We start from the raw sequence: 21501 nt of genomic DNA, 5'->3' as shown, positions 1-21501 counted from the left end.
TATCCCTATGGCACAATTTGCTACCTACAAGTCTGCTGTGAGCTGTTCTTTAAAAAAAGGCCGATGTGTGCTGTCCAGTGAACGTAAATGACACTTAAAAAACTATTGTGTTTTTCCAACAGAACAATCAAGGAGTCCTTGGAGTTCATTTACAAAGGAAATTCAGAGCGAATATTCATTGAGTTTATTAAGGTGTATTTGTATTCACCTTATCCCCAAAATAAGTGAATATTCACTTGTGAACCCCTTTGTGTATTCCAAGGAGTGACTAATAACAGCAGTATAAGGCCAGAATTAAACAATAAGATTTTCAAACTTTTTTAAACACTGAGTAGGAGAAAAATCCTGTTTTTGTGCTTCAGTTTTCAACACGAGGAGTAGAAGCTGAACCTTAAACAGTGAACAAGTCATAAACATCACAATCAATATACTTTGGATAGCATAGAGGTCTTAAAACCACTTTCAGGTTTTTATTGCTGTCTGTGCTTCTGCTGGAGAGATTCACCTACCTACTCTAATTGTCCTGACAAGTGTCCGAGGAACAGAAAATCATTGGAACGCGACAATTTTACATTAGTCACCGATACAAGGGCCAAGGGGACATTTTTCAATGGTGACATTTGTTCCAATAACCTAGAACTTGAGTTTTTGTGTTATATGTACATTAGTGCACATGTAGACTATGCTTTTGTACTATGAAAATTTCTAATATAATGGAAAACCTCTGCAGCTGCTTAATAATTCTGTCCTTTTCTCAAGAGGAAGGAAAGCCGTACTGATCTCACACATGCAGCACCTCCATATATTGACAAAAGACTTGTTCAGACCTGAGGTTTTTTTCAAGCATTTTTTGAGTGGTTTTACCACTCAAAAAGACTTCCAAAATACAGATAACATCAGACCAAATAGGTACATTTCCATGTGGGTTTCTGGGTGCTCAAAGCAGCGTGTGCGGAAGTTTGCCACCTCTGCTGGCTCCTTAGACTTGAATATGAACAGTTGAAAAAAGGCTTGTACAGGCATTTCAATGCCCAGTGCCTAGTTTTTTTTTTTTAACTTGGCTTTAATGCCTAAAAACATCTGTACAGACAGTTGCCACTGCCTCTATGTCATAGTGAGATTGCTGCATTTATGAGCTCTGAAAATAAGCTGTTCAAATACAATCCTTTATAAAAGATTTGGACGTATAAAGAATTTGATGAGCATTCAAAGTGGCAGCCAGGCAAAACCCAATTGTTTTTGTCACTTGACTTTACAGATAAAATTGGGATAAGGTAAGAACGTACACAACAAAAATAGTGCAAGTGATCCAACATATGTGGAGCAAATGTACATTTTAGAAGAAAAAAGGAACAGATGTGTACTGAACTCTTTTAATCTGTGAACAGGGTGTGCAGGGGTTCAGATGGCATTTTTGATATAAAGCTGGACAGGAACATGTGGACATGACCTCAATCTAGCGAATGTCAAGATGGAAAATGGAAAGAGATTCTAGGGACATATGTGGAAAGGTATCTTTTGTAAGTTAAAGTTCCCTTATATTATTTGGATATTTTTTTTCCTTGTTATTTGGATATTCCCTTATATTATTTGGATATTTGCCAACCCTAACATACAGTATTTATATGTGAACATGAATAACAGGCAGGGTTTTTTTGGCAAAAATTATCTAATTATCAAAAAAATAAAATAAAAAAAATATATAAGATAATTGTTGCCCAAAAACCTCTGCCTGTCTTTCATGTTCACATAGCAAATGTCAAGGATAATAATGGAGACTATTGTTATATTACCAGAGTAGTGGATACTTAGAATATAAATTACTAACTAGTGTTTATATAGCGACAACATACTATGCACACAGTCATGTCACTAGCTGTCCCTCTAAGGGGCTCACAATCTACCTAATCTAATGTCCCTACCACAGTCATATGTCATTACTAAGGCCAACTTTTTATAGATTTCCGACATAGGTAATGAATCAGTAACTGAATTAAAGAATGCTACAAATTATTATTATTAATAAACTATATTTATATAGCACCAACATATTACGCAGCATTGTACAACAAATAGGGGCTGCAAATGTCAGAGAGATACAAACAATGACACAGGAGAACGAGAGGACCCTGCCTAAAAACTTACAATCCGGAATAAACAAAAATCTAGTAAACATTTATGGAGTTTTAAGACCCCTCGTCCTCCAGAATAAACCTTACCTCTATCACTTTATCACTTGACACTTATCTAGTTAAAATCTCTTTAACACAGCTGAGTATCTAACACCACAAATGGTCATATGCCATATATCTAAGCCTAAAATCTTCACACCTACCCTGGCCAGATATCTCACTTCTTATATACACAATACCTCTAGCTCCTCACACTAAATCCCCTTTTGTAATCTTTTTACTTAGATATATTTGGAAACCCTTTAGCTCTGCCAGTAAAGATAGTTCAGCCTTTAGAAAATGATCAAATAATACAGAATGTAACATTGTAAATGCTTGTTCTATGACTGAACACTAGGTGGCAGCAGCATCCTCAGCAAGTATCCCATCAGGGACATAGAAGGGGTCAGAGCTATTCTAGCACCCCCTCCACTCCCTCCCCTTTTCAGGCGGGTTTATAATAGGATCCCAATGGAAGTGTTAATGCTTTAAACTTTGCTGCCGGTACAGGACAAGGCAAGAGCTACAGGGAAGACATCTGTGCCTGTCCACATACCATGCCTTCTCACTGCTTGTTCTAATGCTTTGAGATTTTTTTTACACTTGCCTGTGTGTTACCAACTGAGAAAGAAGACAGGAAAAGACGTTTCTGAATATTTTTAAAAAGTTTTTTTTTGCACCTGTCAAAAAACACAATGAAACATAGAAGTTATTCCATTTTTGTTACATCCCAGATCTTCCTTGTACTGCTGCATCTGCCAGACTGCTTGAATCACAGAACAACTGGACCCAGGGTGAGTCATTTTATCATTGTTCATACATATTTATATATAGATTGATGATTTCTATGTTTAATAATGATCTCTTCCATTCACTGAAAGGCATTGTAATTCAAAAGCTAGCCAGTGCCTTCCACTGCTTGTCTGAGCTCCAATAATGTTGGCTAAGCAGAATTATTTGGAACACACTTCAAAGGAAAGGAAAAGTAGGAACCGTGGTATTATTGTAGCTTAAGAGAGGAAAAATATTATTTTCAGAAATGAAACTGCACTGAAAAGCCTAAAGTTTTCTGTTCTTTGTGTTTGTTGATAGAGATATGCATGGATGCATATACAAAATATTGGATTGCTATTTCAGTGTATGAGTGGCATAAAATAAATATAAATAGAACAGATTTTCTTCAGGATATTTGTTCTGTTCAAAATTTGTTTTAGAAGAAAATAAATAAGCCTAAGAGCTGTCCTTAATGAACTGTAAACAATATTCAGACGGCTAGACAGAATTACAGTATGCAAAAATTCTTACCAAAAACATAAACACAATGCTTTTGTTATATTTTACCAACAAAATGTTTTGTATGTGGTTCATAGCAATGCTTTTTTAATGCTATGATAAATGCGATATCGTAGTTTTAATACCATATCACACAAGCGTAATAAGAGAAATATTGATCAGAAATGATCATTACCTATCAGAATCATTATTGCAATATTAAGGAAACTTGCCTTTACAAAACCGCTTTTAGTTAGTTTTTGGACACACGTGTACCAATTTCTTTTATATGTCAAATGAACAGGTTTGTACATAACAGGAAACTATTGGGAAACATACAAACATTTCCAATCCTAGAAACTAGAATTTAAAGGCAGCATGGTTACCAGTTGAGATTTTTCTGTTCTCTTTCATATGCGCATACATGACAAAACTGCCAAACTTAAAATTCCAAATGTCTTTGGGCACTGAAAGCCTAGGATTTACTACTTGTTGCAGGAACTGGCAGTCTGTTTAGAAGAACAGCTTGTGGAAAGAAACATTTGAGCTGTGGTTAGAACTTGCCGGCGGCCTCGCTGATCATGATGAGACTACATGATTTTTAGTTTTGCATGGCAGACAGGGCCACAGTGGTCTGTCAACGTGAATGTTACAATATTTTGTCATTCACGGATGAAAAGTTTAGGCAGAGTGGTATTATTAATACTTGTCACAACTGAACTCTTTATCTAATGAATATCTACTTTTTGACAGATTGTGGAATACACATACTTGATTGTACTATTCATGTGCAGGGAGTTCTACTCATCTGTGTTCTATAATAGAATAGAATATTGTAACACTACAGTACTATGGTAACTGGCAAATACAATTTCAACATAGACAATTCTACTGATCAATTATCAATTATTGAAAGCACATAGACACCCAAACAGTTATGCTGATCAATTCTCAAGTAATAGAAGCCCATTTGATTCCCGGTTTCAAATGGGATCCATAGGGTATCAAAAAAAAGCGGCTAATTCAGCTTTTATGTTTTTTTAAGAATTATTTTAGTGAGATATGTTTTCTTCTGAACCTTGGTATTGTCCTTTTTGGCTCACTTCCTGCCAAAATGGGGAAACATCTTAGAGGAATAATAAAAAGAGAATTTCTGTGTCTGTTACAATTTACAACATTGCAGCACCAGCATTTCAAATGATACAGAACATTCCTTTGACTGAACTGCCTAAAAATATCCAGACATGAGGACTTCTAACAGTTCCATCAGCAACGATCATTCCATGGAATAATCCTCTTTTTCATCCAGCATCCGCATCCGCTGGTTAGTGCATACCAGGTGAGTTCCCATAGAGTAGAGCCTGCGGCTTATCTCTGCTTGGTCAGTAAAGATCAAAGCAATCACCTGAAGATTTCCTAACCCCTCCGACTGATGTCTTGACAGCTGCCACTTGTCTTCTATGAATGTTATTCTGTCCATACACTGCCATATTGTCCTATTAAATGACACTTTGACTCTGGATTAGTGTCAAATCAGATGACACATTTAGTTGACTACGTTGGTCTGGTTTGGCCTTTTCGTGGTTAGACGACTGTAAAGAATTCCATTCCAAATGTTGGGCACTGGACATTGCTAAAGTTATAATAGCATAATGGAATTTTTTTGTAACAATACATTTAGATCAGACATTAGTCTAGGTATAAATTAAAGGTGATACATTTGGGGGGAAACACTGCACACCTGTGCTTATGGTCGGCCATCAACCGGCAGATGTCCTACCTAAACTATTGGAAGGCGAGGGATGTTCTTCTCAGTGGCAGGACTCCAGAACCTCACTCATTCCCCCAGTGCATATAGAACTCTCTTTTAACTTAAAAAAGAAAAAAATCGGTGTGTCCAACCTCTGTATGTCACAACTAATTATTCACATTATCATTGTTTAGCTAGCTCCCACGCGGCCTAATGGTTGTCCAATTCTTTTGATGATTATTTAACTGCATCAGTCCATATAGGACCACTCTAAAGTAGTTACTCTTTAAAAAAGCTGTAACATGTATGGGCACAATAGGTACATACCTTGGCATTCTAGCTGGACAGCCTGATTGCATTGGTTGTGTGAATTTTTGTAGCAGTGAAAGGATGGTGTAATTGTCAGCTAGCTTCTCATAAACATTCCAAAGAGTATGACTGCGAGATGTGAAGTAGAATCTTTTCATTAAAATGCAACAAAAGTTATTTTTAGACACCTTGTTAAAGAGACCATAGGCATTCTTTTGTCTTGGTTTGGTTGTTGATGGCTTATTAAATTCTCATTTTCACATAGCCCCATTGAAGTGCTGCTCGTCCTTTTTAGTACATCAGCAGCTAGCATTGGATTTCTTAACATGATGCACTTATCATACCAATTTCTGATGCTAGGTCCTCTTTGTGTAGTACACACGCACTGCATATCCATTGTTCTCCATGGCCCTAGAGCTACTTTCCAAATGCACATGGGAGAAGGAACTCCAAACGTAGTATGGCTTGTCTTTTAAACAGTGGTTCATGATCCACATGTGGCTCTCATCTTTATGTTGTTTGGCATTACTCAGCAGGTGGTCCTTACGTCAGTGAATACATTATACACTTCTATAATCATGAGGCCAAGCAGAAGATTTCTCATTTATATAAAAAAATTGCTTATATATACAATAGCAAAATGAAATTCATCTGCACATTTTTTAAACTTAGTGTGGCTCACGGCCACTTATAAAGGTTAAAGGAAGATTGCAGAATTTATTGTTTTTGGAACAACTTCACAGGAAACACATTCAGCATTTTCAGGTTGCTTATATTATTCGTAACAGGGATAGAAATGCATGAAATTATAATTATCTATAGTCTTGTAGGTATTTTACTGAATGCTTTAAGCTATTCACAATGTGCATTAGAAGCTGCAACAAATCAAGCATTTCTTTATTCCCCATGTGGAGGACATCTAATATCATGTAATCCTGTGCTTCTTAGCCTTAATGTTCTTATAATTATGTTGCTCAGCATCACATATGAATGTTAATGAATGCAAAACATTCTGGCTTGGGACTCCTCCGAAAACATATAACAACTATAAAAATGTCATGGGAAAACACTTTAATATCATATCGTTTATGCCACAAATATAACCAACTTGTGCTGTGTAAATATACCTATTTTTCTGATTCCACGACAGTTATATTATTGTCTGCATGGACACTGCATGGTACCATTTACTTGCAACCTAGAAGGCAACTGATCTTGGCATCTGTTCTTATTTGCTAATATAATATATAATAATATAAATAAATATAAATAATATAACGTATAGTACAACTTCCACTATTTGTTTTTTTATCACAATTTAGGTCGCCATTTTTAAGGTTCTTGAATCATCCCAGGTTTTGCTGCAGCTTTGACATCTCTGTCTATGTTAAATGGCACTAAAGAATAAAAATGTAAATTTTTAAAGAAAATCAACTTCCCTTTTTGAAATAAAAAACAATTTAAGTAAAAGTATTGTACAATGCATTTATGTCAGGAACACATGGATAACATAGTATTCATTAACATACACAGAATTCTTCAATTTTCTTGTGCATTTGTATTGTTTGGGGCAATAGGGCTGATTTACTAAAGGTGTTTAGGCTGTTTACATAACAAAGTGAATTTTCCCCATCCCAAGGATATTCCATTTACCTTATTAAATGGGATGAACATCCGCTGACTTCAAACATCCAATCATGTGCAGGGAATGTCTATTACTTTACATTGCCTTGTGTGTGTTTGGGTATTCCTTACAATATAAATTATTATTATTAAACAGAATTTATATAGCGCCAACATATTACGCATCGCTGTACATTAAATAGGGATCGCAAATGACAGACTAATACAGACAGCGATACAAGAGGAGTGGACCCTGCCCCGAAGAGCTTACAATCTAGTAAATGATCGTCACGTTAGCAAAGTTACATGAAATGTCTCTTGCAAAGTGATAACTCACCTTGATAAGTGAACTACATAAATTCATTTGGAAGAACCCCAATAGCTCAAGGCCCATTGTGTTTTCTGAAATTCAGCACCCCCACTGTTAATGATGAGTTATAGGAGTTGTAACATACTGTACACTACTGGAAGTAATTAAATGTATGAAATAACAGTAATAGTAATTGCAGTAACTAGAAGCCTGTCTTGCAATCTTGGGAGCCCAAATTTTATTCGATAGCAGATGTTTAATTTACAACAGGGAGATCAGTCTTTGTTATACCAGAAAACCTGGGATAACTGCTTGCCTGTTGGGCTTTACTGTCAGTCATCTTGGTGCATGTGTCAGATGTTAAAGAGATCCTAAATTGCATGTTTCCAGTTCTCCTAATATCAAGAGACCTAAACAATATGAGGCAGAGTTATATTGGGATTTTTATAAAGGTTTATTAATTGCTGTGAGCTTAGACACAAATCTTTCTCTTGTAATATAGAATGTTTATCATGTTAAAGGTTAGACCTAAAGCTATTCAAGGTGTTAGATGGTGAAAGAATGTCGGAAAATGTTTTTTCTACCAGAAGATGGCACAACCTACAAAATCAGAATAGTCTGCTTGAAAGGATGGCTGGATATACCTAGGATCTACTTATCTAACATACCTAAAATTTTGCATTAGGCATGTGACCACTGCAATTGTGGATGCTATTGCTTTTTGCTGTTATTGGGAGTCAGTGTTGTCCTATAACCTTAACTACAATACCTGTGCTTTCTGGAACCTTTCCCTACTGATATTGACAGGTTCTGGTCTTAGTTTGGACCTGAGATAGGCTGTTGGATGTTGAAAAATACCAATCTATTAGGATAATATGGAGAATAACAGAAAATGGAGAGCTCTAAGAGAGTATTGGTGGGGCTTGCATTGTGAAGTGTCTTAAAGTAATTGGAACTTCCATTCAGCATTTTGACTCAACACTGCTCTAATTATGAGAGTAATGAAATGAGAGTTGCAAAATGGGCTTATATACAACTTTTGAGATCTGTAAAAATGACATACTGGAAAAGGTAGACAATGCTAGCTTTTTTTTGAAGATGGAATGCTGAAATCACTGGTCACACAGCTTAAAGAAAATAGATTATTACTAGTTACTAATGAAAATCATTTCACCTTTATATGTAAACTTTTTTTATTTAGAAAGGAACCATCTCTATATATTTAAAACAGTGTCAAAAAAGTGTCAGCTATCACTATAGTCAGGAATGATGATCTGTGTTTTTGTACAACATAGGAATCTGCTATACTGAGACAAAAGAAACACACAGGATTTTTTTGTAGGCAATAGTGCTTGTTGTATTCGTTAATCAAACTCATAGAATACATGTACATAGCAACATAAGTTTAGATGGCATAGAGTAAATTGCTTGCCATCAGATGAGTACTAGACAAAAGTAACCTACGTTATGAAAGGTAAATATAACAACTGTAAACATATCGACAATATCGTAAAAAGTGATGCGTAGCCAGAGAAAGCTGAACCCGACGCGTTTCGCCCAAACGAGGGCTTCTTCAGGGGTAGCTGTGCATCTGATATAGCAGTTGTTAATGTGACACAAAGTATAGGTCCTAATCGAGAAACACTCCTTGTAGGTTACTTGAGTACAGAACATAGGAAGTATTCCAGGCGAGTCAAACTCTGTTTGGTCTGGAAGAAGCATATGCCCATGTACGGAACAGAAGGAGCTGCGACCGCAGCTCTCCTGTATGCCAAATGAATATTCACCAAATGAAGACTCACCTGCCAAATGAAGTTTCCCTGGGTTGGTTCTTATGTTCTGTACTCCTACTAGGAGTGCTTCTTTAATGGGACCCATACTTTTTGTCACATTTACAAATGCTATATTAGACGCACTGCTACCCCTGAAAAAGCCCTCATTTGTGCGAAACGCGTCGGGTTCGGCTTTCTCCCGCTACACGTCACTTTTTTACCATATTGTCGATATGTTTGCAGTTGTTATATTTAACGTTCTATATTCATAACGTACCTTTGTCTAGTACTTATCTGATGGCAAGCAATTTACTCTATGCCATCTAAACGTATGTTGCTATGTACATTTGATTTTGCACTACAATGATTATGTATTCTTTGAGTTTTATCACCAAATACAACAAGCACTATTGCCTACAAAACACACCACTTGTTTCTTTTGTCTCTGTTTATATATAATTGGGGTCTGCATAATCCCTAGTAAGGGATACTCCCTGAACCTCAGTTCAGTACCTTTTTAAAAAAGCATCCCACTGTTACACTAATCTCTCTTTGGTCAATCTGCTATACTGAACATATGCAAAAACTTTTCCTCCTCAAATTTCCTCAAGTCTGCTGAAATTCTGCAAACTTTTATCCATGTTAAGCTCCAATGACTGGGGAATTACTTAACTTTTTATAAACCTCCAATTTGTGGAAGCAGTTTGAAATCAAAACAAAATAATGGATATAGCTTATATTTGTAGGAAAATCTACTGACAGGGTAATGATGCAAGCATTCTTGTCTTGGTTTGTAAAGGTAATTGTCATATATTCCAAACCTGTACATTGCAATAATTTAACAGGGGCTGAGCACTGAACTTAACCCAGGAAAATAATGAACCCATTAAAAAGTACCTTATACCACCAGAAAACCATTGATAAACTATTGTTTATTTTCTTTGGTGTAAGACATCAGGGAGAGATTTTAATAAGACTAAAAAAATAATTAAATGGATTTATCATGAAGTTATGTAAAAATTGTGTTTATTTACTGTGAAAATCCACCCCTTGGCTAAACTTGCAAAGATTTCAACTTCTTGGGTACTGTATTTCCAATTAATTATTATTATTTAAGAAATTTAAGGGTGTCACTTGCACAGGAAGCAGTAAACACCTACACAGCTAAAAAAAACCCAAAACAAAACAAAAAAAAACTTACTCTACCAAAAATGCGTTGCCGTCATTGTCTTCATTGGAGAGACTTTACTATTCTAGCCTTGTGATACCCTGACACAGGCCACCAGACACATTAAATATTAATCTCCCCATTTCACATGGAGAGAGCAGTATAAACCCAACAAAGGTTCTAATTATTCCCACTATGTCCAAACCTAAAAAAATGTAAACATTTTGTTTTTTGGTAAACCTGTAATTGGCCCATGCAGGACAAAGCTACAAATTCACTTAACAGGCTTACCTCCCTTTCAGCTTATACTTTTATCTTACGTTTGTTCCCTTGCCTCTCTGTTTGGGTTGCAGGTTGCAGCTCTCAGGTTGCAGCTTAATGGCTTCCCTTCCCCCGGTTCTTATTCACTGTGCTTGGCAATTTTCCACTTAGGCACAAGCATCTGAAGGCCGAAGGAGATTCCCCCCCCCCCCTTCCTGTAAGCTTTGGTTGAGATCCCCCTGGAGCTTACACAGCGCTTGGTTTGCCCCTACCTGTAAGCACACAGAGTGGTGGTCCAGTAAAAGAAGGGTGAGTTTAGGCAAATGTGTTGCTTTACTATCCAATCACAGTTGGGGCAGTTCACTGACCATGTGATATTGCTTTGGAGAAAATCAGAATGTGCCATCTAAAAAAGGGGCAAGGGGGTCCCAACAGCAGCTGAACATGCATGCATTTATATGGCGAGTGCAGCGTATGACATGAAAAGGCCACAAATGACCTGCGGTTCACATGCTACACAAAAGACATACTGTCAAAAAATGCAATGCAGCACAAAACTGATCAAACACAACCTCCGAACTACCATGTGGACTGCTCAAGTAAATCAAGGGGATTTGCTGATCTGCTTTTGATGTGTGTTTCAAATGAATATCAAATGAATAAAAAAAAACAAAGCTCATTATTATGAACCCTTTGTCACAGAAAGCAATTGTGTATTTATCTATATTGCAAACAATGGATTATTATTCCTCAAATAATTGAATGTGTTTACCAGTCTCCCAGATTAACGTGAAACAACCACATATATCAATGTATCATGTTGGTGTATTGATGATTGGGAACTAGCAGATTTGCATTTAGAGAGTTGGATGTCTCTCTTTACGTGAACCATTTCAGTAAGATCAGCATTAGCTTTCATTGGACTTTTGTCATAATCAGAAATGTGTACCTTTGAATAAGTCACCATCCAGAAGGCTAAATCATTTGTGTATAAATGGCCGAACCCTCAGGGCACTTTTTCTGTTTCTTTGTTTTTTCACAGGAGATATTCGTTATCGATTTGGTGTGCAAGGAAATCTTGCTATGACCTGCTGCTGTATTTCTGCTGACTCTATTTGAGTAGAGCAGCAAAGGCTTCTGTCCTTGCCTTCTTCTCCCAGTAACAACCACTCCATCAATTTCTTTCATGGGTTCGAGAAAGGTGCCAAGAGGTGAGGGAACATTTCCCTAATCAGGTCACAGACAGAAATAAAAAAAAGAATGGAAAAGGTAGCTTTTCCAATCCAAAACTAGAAATTACATTTATTGACATTTATATATAAATAATATCTAATATTTTTACCAGCCTCCTAAGATGTGTAATTCAAATATCACAGGAAGCTGCAGGTCTTCAGTCTTTAGGAAAAATGTTGAAAAAAAAAATTAAAAACAAAATATTTTTTCCATTATGCAAAAGGTATTGCAATCCATTTACATAATGTTACAAAATGTAGACAGCACGGTGGCTCAGAGGTTAGCACTCTGGCCTTTGCAGCATTCCGTCCCCGGTTCGAATTTAGAGTTTATATGGGTTTCCTCCCACATCCCAAAAACATGCAGTTAGGTTAATTGGCTCCCCCAAAATTGACATATGATTATGGTAGGGACATTAGGTTGTGAGCACCTCCAAGGGATAGCTAGTGACATGACTATGGTGTAATATCAGCACTATATAAATACAGTGTAATAATAAAATGTGATGATACAGTAGGTCTGCTGTCGGTTGTAGTATGCTGTGTAATTACATAAAACCAAAATAGCATAAGGCTGTAATAAAATGTTTTTGAAAATAGATGATGAAATGATATGGCAATGTAACTTACATAATATTGTTTTCTTGTTATTTGTAGTGTTTCCAAGCAATGGTCCTGAAAGACTAATGACCTATTGACATCTGTGCATTTACCTGTGTAAAATGTTTTTGTGGCACTTGGCAGGCCAGTGATGAACCGATTGAATTTACAGTCTCTTTACAGTCTCTTTATTTGTACTGTGTCAGCTGATTTACACCAGACTAGAAAGTGTAAACCGTGATAATGATTTAACACAGTTTTTCTTATACCAGTCCCCCCGGGACCACTTCACATTGCCACAGGTGAAATGATTAGTGTGCTTCATTTATACTCTATCAAAAGAAAACAGCTGTACAAGCACCTGGAAGTTTGGAAAACATGACTGGTGTAAGGGTCTATTCACATCTATGCACATGCAGTAACCTGTTTTAAATGCACATTATTGTATGTGTTGGGCCATTGTCACAGACTAATATGCAGTCCTAATACATGTCGCTGCACGTTTCAACAGCTTTTTTTTGGTAATGCATTATGGATAGTGGTCAAGGAACATTTAAGGCTGACCTTAAACCTGTATTAAACTACATGATATTCACTGTTCACAAAGAGAGACTGGTAATCTAATGTGAATTCTGCTCTCCACCATAACGTGATGAACAGCTAGAGGTGTGAAAAACTTCCTGTAAACTTTGATAAAAAACAAAATGTGGAGCAGGGCTACAATCACAATAATTCTTTAATATCCTTTATGGCTTTTTTAGTTTTGGATAAAGTGGGAAAATTTAGGGTTTAGCCTGCCTTTCATGTGTGTTACCATAGCAAGTATCCCCATTAAACCAAATTCCTTCTACTTGTATTTCACTGACAACCCTAAAGCTGAACTCCAGGATTCTTCTAACTGTCCATCCTTAGCTCCCTTTCTCTATCCTAATCCAAAAAGCTGCATAATATAATAATGCAATAATCTCTTACTTTTGGAGAAATTGATCCTTTTATTGTTTATGGTGCATTGGACACATTTTACAACTACAAATCCCAAACATTTCTAATGTTACTCAAAGGTACAAAACATTTTGGTAGGATTTCGGTTTTAAATCAAACTTGTTTCTTTGTCCCCAAACTAGTGTCCAGTCAAGTTCTTGTTTAAATGTAAAGCTTTAGGCCTTGTGGAAAAACTAATTGTTAATATTTACAATAGCTGAAATTTTTTCTTATTTTTCTGTGTTGGAGCAGAATTATATCAGCCTGCCAGCCTTCTAATGAAAACACACTGCAGGTGGTTCTAAGCTCTTTATAAAGTTATGAATTGACAATTCAATCACTGCCCTATACAAAGGTCCAGAGATACCTTAGGGATAAGTACTAACTCAAATTTTTTTTCATAATATGACTTAATTTTCTAAACCATTCTTTTGGTACCCTATGGTATGGTACAGCCAAAATTTTGTTGTGTTTTCTCTTTAGTTTAATCCATTCTGCAGCACCATATTGCTGCAAGGCAGTCCCAATATTAGTGGAGGCACAACTATTATCTGGCAGCCTCCCTAAGGCACCAATAATGTAATCCACCAATCCCCCATCCCACCTATTAGATTGTATTAAGATCTTCAGGGCAGGGTCCTCTCCTGTATCACTGTCCGTATTCATCTGTCATTTGCACCACCTATTTAATGTACAGCGCTGCGTAATATGTTGGCGCTATATAAATCCTGTTTAATAATAATAATAATAATAATCTCCAGGGCATATACTCTCTCTTTATTCGCATAAATGGAAGGAAATACCTGGTACTTACATGTATGGAGTAACATGGGATTGACTGCATGAGACACTGCTGGGCCATTTAGCAGTATCATGTGGGAAAGTCCATCGGCCTAAGCTATGACTCTGACAGTCATACTGTACACAGCACTTTCCTTTGCTTCGAGAGCCTAAATTATGCAGCTGAGGGAGTATAAGGCAAATGCTTCTAAGGAGAGCTAAATATAATTGAACATTGTCTTTGCCCTACGTAGTTTACTTGAAACAATTTATAAAGCTTGCAATCATGACAGTACTTTAAATGAATGGTAGACATTTCATATTGGTACTATTATATAAATATATATATATTCATTATATAATCAGAGTCAGAGTTGGGCTCCCATTCAGCCTTCGTGCCCCAAGGTGGAGTGTCAGCCTCATACAGATTCCTCAGTTTAATTTGATTATGTACCATTGTGCTTAGTAGTGAAAACGGTGGCAATGCATGAAGATGGTTACAAAGAAGAGGTTTATAAGGGAGACTTATGAAATAACAAAACAGTAACAACCAAGGAGCACAAATAGGGTAATATTTGCAAGAAATTCAATGAGGCAAGGCATGCGTTCAAGTGGTCTGGAATATATTCACATATTTTGACTGCTCTCCTTGTTTCAGATGCACATATAGACATTTGTGAGAACAATCACTTGATTATGTTTCAGCAGTTTTGTACTTGCCAGGAGCTAATGTGTAAAACAGATTGACAGTCTCCTGACAGTTTTATTTTAATTTATCATGTTAACTATTGTATACACACTTCTATGCACATGGCCTAACACAAATCACACAGTGCCTTTGCTTGTTTTTCCATCCCAATCCTACAGGTCATTGCAAAACCCCAAGCAGACTTTTCTCTACTGGAAAATCCCAGATCTAGACTTTATTAAGCACAAAAACTTGAAGACAACTAATCTTTAAACCTTTATACAGTCTCTCTCATATTGGAAGCCATATACCGAACATATGATTTTTATCAGTTACATATGACATCATTGCAGATAGCACTTTTGGTATAATACTTCTATAATTTACTGTTTTATAAATACTGTTGTTCACTTTAGCTAACCATTTGCTTAAAATATATATTTGCTATTTGTTTTACTCTGTAAAAGTATCTATTGTTATAAAATATAGCAGTATATTCCTGGTCAAAGGTAAATAGATACTTCTGTACCAACAGTCTCAAAGCTGTATATCTGCAGAGATTCCGTGATGCCATTACTGTGATGTCATTACTGCTCACTGTTCTCTTTGTTGGAGGCTCTGACAAAATAACTTAAAAGCCCTTCCTCTACCAAGATGGCCACCTCCACCCAAGGACAAAGCCGAACAAAGCATGGTAAGTCAATGATGTGGAAGGATCAGCCGCACGAAGACCAACCATAGGCAATACTGATGACAATACTTTGCCCTCTGGCTGCCTTTTCTTTTGTTGGACATAGTTTCCACATTTCTATTCCTCTTTAAATGTGTCTTATAATGGTAAATTGAATTGTAACATGATTCAATCCTAACTTCAATCCCTATAACTAGAAAAAAATATTTTTTTATTACAAGAAACCCAATGTTAAAGTTAGAGCTAGGGTTTTGCTGTATTGATAGGCTGTAAGGTAACTGGGGCTTAGTTTATTCCTTGCTCCAACATGACCACTAGAAGTAGTTAGCTAAGAGTGAGTGCTTTGCCCTATACCCATTCCATAAAATCATAACCGCTAAAATCCTGCATCATGCATAATAGTCATCAGATGCTTATGCATAGAAAAAAAGTTTGCTAACTGTAAACCTCCGTACACCAAAACTACATCCTGCCATTGATTAGGTCCCAAGAAGTATCCATTTGTATGTCTCATGACAGGTGCGATCATCTGAGGCACATGTATGAAGCTGTAGCTGGCTTTGTTGTGTTGAACAGTGTGAGTGGTTAACACCTGGCCAAAGCTCAACCAAAGGAGATGTTCATGCATGCATCAACTAGTGTATGGCCAGTAGTGGTGGTCAGTTAGTTCCGATTGGAGTTAATTCTAACTGACAGGTATGGTACAGCCCAATAAAAGAATACAAATTTCAACCAATCCGACCAGATTTGATCCGAGGTGGAGTTTTTGTGTTACGGTTTCCTCTAACGAACAGATTTACACTTTTAATGTATATACTTGCAGCTAGGGTTGCCATCTGGTTAGTTTTTTAACGGCCTGGCTGGTAACAACTGGATTTTTTGCCAATGTTAATATTTTATTCTTGCCAATGTTAGTAATAAAGTAAAATGACAAAAAAGATATGTATTTTTTCCCAAAAAAAGTGTCTACCCCACTTGTGGGACAAAACTTTACGTTCATTTAGAGTGGTTTACTCAGTTGTTCTTCCTCAGCGCTTACATTTCCATGGCATTATAGGTTAAAATAGTGAAATAAGCCCGCGTGCCTGGGACATTATTCCTGTGTGTGTAAAGTGCAAATTGTTTCCTTCACTGACTCCTATTGCAGACGCACCCTAAGAGATCAGACACACACATCAGAATAATAGAACAGACGGGCGAATAGACGGTGGCTAACAAAAATATTGCAGCTCTTTGTTGTCCCCAAGTTGTTGATGACGGCTTTACTTGTAAAAAGTCATTTCACACAGCAGATTCTAGTCAAAACACAGCTGGAGAAAAGGAGGGCTGACAGGTTGTCATTATGTGCAGGAATCCAGTAAAAAAGTAAAGACTGGAGAAGAGGGAGGCATGGGAACTAAAGAGGTCCTGTTCCACCAGTAAGCTGAGACTCCAATATAAATGTTTGCAGTGGGGACCTGTTCCAAAAAGAAGTCTAAACTGTAAAAATGAATTGGTTCTGACAGAAGAGGGAAAGTTGAGTGCTGCACTTCTTGGCAATATTTTTATATTTGTCCTTGCTGTGAATTTTCATGGCAAGTTTTAATATTTCTTAAGGGAACCCTATCATAAAAAATGCTGCATTCTGATAACTGTTTGGGACTTTTATTTATAATAATAATAATACTTAATATATTTCAGTATAGTTTATTTAAACCCAGTCACTATGTCATATAAGGTTTAACCTGTGAAAGACAATACAAATGCAATTGCCATTTTTTTTAATCTACAGATTTCAGAAAATGGTATCATGCGATCCTGCTGTGGAGGTTCTTGTTCAGGCTCTCTCAATATACCAAATCTTTGTTCCTGTCTCTCTATAGCACCCCTTATGCTAGGTTAACATTTATTTTAAAGGAATCCTGTCCTCAGAGAACTATGCACTACTTTTGCTCATATGTGCCAACTCTCCTTCATTTGGAGGATCCATCCTTCTTTTGTCATTCTAACTAATTACTTTTTGTACATTGATTGTATCCTTCTCTTATGGTACGATTACTACCAGTGCTCAACCCAGAAATTATTTTCAGCTGGTTGGGAAGAAATTGAAGGTGGGTGGCGCCCCTGTATTGTGACCCAACCCTTGAGTAACCACCCAAAAACAGGTGGTTACTGAAAAGTGCCTCTGACTACTATAGACTAAGTATGATTGCTAACCATGACAATGCTAGGTGCCTGGCTGTTGTGTTGACTCTTCTTTGATACTGCCTGACCCAGTACAAAACATATCAGGCAAGACGGAAATCCTGATGTTCATACTACTCTTGGATCTGCACATTTGTAATCAGTTCAAGCTGGCAGCAAAAAAAAAAAAAAAGACAGTGATGGTGGTTCCTTTGTTTCTTTCAGATGTAATTAGTTATTTTGTGCATAGCTGCAATGGTCTGTTCATTTTGGCGCACTGAAGATAAATAATCAATTAATTGAAATAATATTTTAGTTTCTTTGCCCCATTGAAAGCCACATGTTTAATAAAAAATAGCGATCCTAATTAATATCAGGTGAAAATAATCCTTGATTAAAAGCAAATGGTAAAGCAAAACATAAAAAAGTTTGAAAAAGCTGGAGGGACAGCGATGAAAGAATGAATAGCACATGAACCAATAATAGCCAGACATGCGACTGATTTGTGCAGCACGTGTGACCAATAGGCCATGTAGGGGTTAACTGCCTAGCAGTTAACAAGCAGTTGTGAGTGCCAGGAAATATTTCTTGCCTCAGAGTCATTCAAACATTATTGGAAAAACTTTGTAGTCACTTAGCGATTGCTTCTGTTGTTATAAGTGATGGGGAATTGTGCCTTCACTGTGCGCAAGCTGCATGAAAATTCCAATATGTGCTTACAGCATGAGGATTTGGGAAGGTATTGCTGATTTGTCACTGCCTGTCATTCTAGGTAAAAGATCTGCAAGTCACTTTTCCGATCATTACCCTGCTAGATCCACCACAAAGTGACGCACAAGCGCATGGGTAGCCTATGGGAATTCTGAGTCATATGTATTTGTAATCACTCATCAGTATGCAGCCCAATTATGGGTTTGTAGAGTTTTATAATTATCTGGCAAAAGCTGCCGTAACCTCAAACTTTTCCTTTCACGTTTTGATTGCAGACAGCAATTGACGAAGATTAAACGGTGGGGCAGTAGCTTTTCCTGTAGGTTATAAATATTGGCACAGGTGAATCAAGTTTTATATGCCACATTGTAGCTTAGACTATCACATCATAATTGGAGCTCTACCTTCCGTACCCAGTGGAAATTTTCCACTAGGTACGGATGTATTTTTAAGATCACCCTTTTGACTTCTGAAGGTTGGTATCTCCAGTAAACCTGCAATGCTAGTGAAAGATTATTGCTATAGGGGGTATGTCATAAAGTCTACATAGAAACCATTAATACAAGTTTTTTTATAATACATTTCAGCCACATATAGCAGGCATTTCATGGTTCTTCCTAGAAAGACTGTACCATATTAGTACATGCTTTTGTTATTGCTAGGTATCTTCTGAAGAGTTAAAGTGGGTGATGTTTGGAACCTGGGAAGACCTGGATTATGCTATAGCATGATTGCTTACAAAGGGGTTTTAGAAAGTAAGCATATAGACAACCATAAATATTTTAGTAAATAACTTTAGCCAGGTGTAGAAAAAGTAGCCAAGATTAAATTCCACTCAGCAGGTAGGCTGGACCACTTAAATGAATTCAAGATACAAGATTTTAGTATTAGTTTGAAGTTTAGAGTAGGTTTTGAAGTAGAGAGTAAGTAATTGAATGTACCCAAACATGGGCTGGTTATCCCATACCTGCCATTTTGGTTGGACTGATTGGGGACCACCTCTTGTATATGTGATCTAATATGACCCTGTAGGACAGATCTGAAAAACCTTAATTATATGTGTTGAATATATTTTTTTGCTTCAGTTTATATTGACTAACTAGAAATAATATTAAGCTTCATAGATTTCTAAAAGTATCGCACTCTAAATACATTAATATTACAAGCTAATTCTACTTATAGAATGAAAGTTTACATCTGGATGTTTTGGCAACAGCCCAGTTTTGCCTTTGATTTATTTTCATATATCATTCCATAGTGGAGTACTTAGGGGTAATACGCCTTTAGGGCCTGCTATAGCTATGACTGTGCACTGCATTTTGGAAAATATAATGCATTTTCGTTCATGCAAGTAACTAATGGAAAAAGGCTTTGACACTCAAGTGTCTAATCAGGATTCCGAATATTTTTTGTTCAACTGTTGTTTAAATGATTAACAAATTTAAATATGGAATACACAGTGGTGTGTAACCCATAGCATTCACTTGGGCTTGAATGGTTTAATCCTACTGGAAAAACCAGCTAAAATGTGTAAGGGTCCCTTAAATGCATTGCCACATTTCAGGGCCATATATTTTAAATGGCATTCCAATGTGCTAACACTCAATGCAATGCATGGCTACACACAGGGTTACAAAAACAAGGGTGCCTTTTTTAGCACCCAAGGGTGTATTGCCAAGTTTCCAGATGATGGTAGTACATGCCTACCTAATGTGTTGAAATAGTCACTTATCTCCATCAAAAGCATGAGTGACAGGGTGACATTGGTACACAATTGGAAGACAATAACAGATTGTTGTGCCTAATAGTGTCTGAACATAATCACTAGGTTTAAATAAACTCAAATCTGGAAACTTAAAAATGCTGGAAAGGGCTTTAAATTTAAAGCATCATGCAACTATTACAATTTTCATAAAATTTTTCATTATAGGCAACTTTTTGATTTGTGAACCTCACTGTCTGTATTGAAAATTCGTGTTCTTAATTTGGTTATTTTGAGATATAGATTGTCCTTCCTAACCATTTTCTCACTGGAGTTCATAACCTTGTCTGTAGCCTGGACCTGATGGTTTTTCCCACCTTCTGTGCTGGCTCATTACCTCTCCCTCCCCCCTTCTGAGACAGGATGTGGTGCAACCCCCTCCCCTGACTCTTCCTCTTTTATCACAGATAACATACACACATTAATACCCCCTGGTAATAAACATGCCATACCAGGCACATCTTCACCCTGGATAAAGTCCAGGTCTGCATCCCTACAATACTTTTAGGTCATTGGAATGTGCTTAACCTTTTCCCATGTACACATGCCTGGACAGGAGACTTATCGGTCTTGATTGGCATGAAACCTCTTATCAGGGTTCCTTGCCATTGGCCAATTCCCTCAATAAGAAGCAAATATTTCTTGCAGTGAACCTTTAATGAATCAAAAGTGTCTGTAGAATCTAATTGTTAAATTTAATTAGCAACCAGATAACTTGCACTAAGATTTATCTCAGAACAAGGTCAGCATAGATATGTATACAGGAATCAGACAAGCATGTGTGTTTGTTCAGTTTATGTATGGATAGCCAAAACTTTTTTTTTGGAAAGAGTAGGGAAGAATTAAACCTCCAATCAGATGATTTTTCTGTGACCCACAAAGGAGTTTGCTTTGCCTGTGCTTTTTGTCCTAAAAAACCCAACTGGAAGTAAGAGGAAACCTCCTCAAAATTGAAGGGACTTGCTTGTACACATGTTAGATTTCTGTTGCTGGAATCAATCTTTATTGATGATTTCCAGTGAAAGGAGAAAGAGGTGCATTATGCATGGTGCTCCTCATTAGTGTGGAGAAGGGAGGATGAGGACAAGCGCCCATCATGTGCTCCTCCAAGTACAACAGTCATCCCGTTCAGTTGTTCATAGATTTGCCAGGACGGATCGGGGTACCACTTTAGACACACTAGATTTTCATCTGAGACTAAAAATTGTGTCTACATAGCGTTAGACAGTGATCATGAGAACATTTGGAGGATTTCCC

The 21501-nt window shown here is 36.9% G+C and overlaps 1 protein-coding gene across 10 annotated transcripts in view; it reads left to right on the top strand.

The window, feature by feature from the left end:
• The first annotated feature begins 2656 nt into the window (after nucleotides 1-2656).
• Nucleotides 2657-21501, top strand: part of SMOC1 (SPARC related modular calcium binding 1) — a 117986-nt gene continuing 99141 nt past the window's right edge. For 6 of the 10 annotated variants that reach the window (XM_072428907.1, XM_072428905.1, XM_072428903.1 and 3 more), the window contains exon 1: nucleotides 2657-2965. In XM_072428907.1, coding sequence (XP_072285008.1) covers nucleotides 2867-2965 — 99 coding nt within the window. In that variant the 5' untranslated portion in view covers nucleotides 2657-2866. The remainder of the gene's footprint in view (nucleotides 2966-21501) is intronic. The other 4 variants (XM_072428910.1, XM_072428911.1, XM_072428908.1 and 1 more) reach the window with 1 other exon arrangement.

The sequence above is a fragment of the Pyxicephalus adspersus genome, chromosome 12 (genome assembly GCF_032062135.1).
Source record: "Pyxicephalus adspersus chromosome 12, UCB_Pads_2.0, whole genome shotgun sequence".
NCBI classification, from domain to species: domain Eukaryota; kingdom Metazoa; phylum Chordata; class Amphibia; order Anura; family Pyxicephalidae; genus Pyxicephalus; species Pyxicephalus adspersus.
The sequence above is the reverse complement of the archived record's forward strand: the minus strand, read 5'-3'. Positions and strand labels throughout refer to the sequence as shown.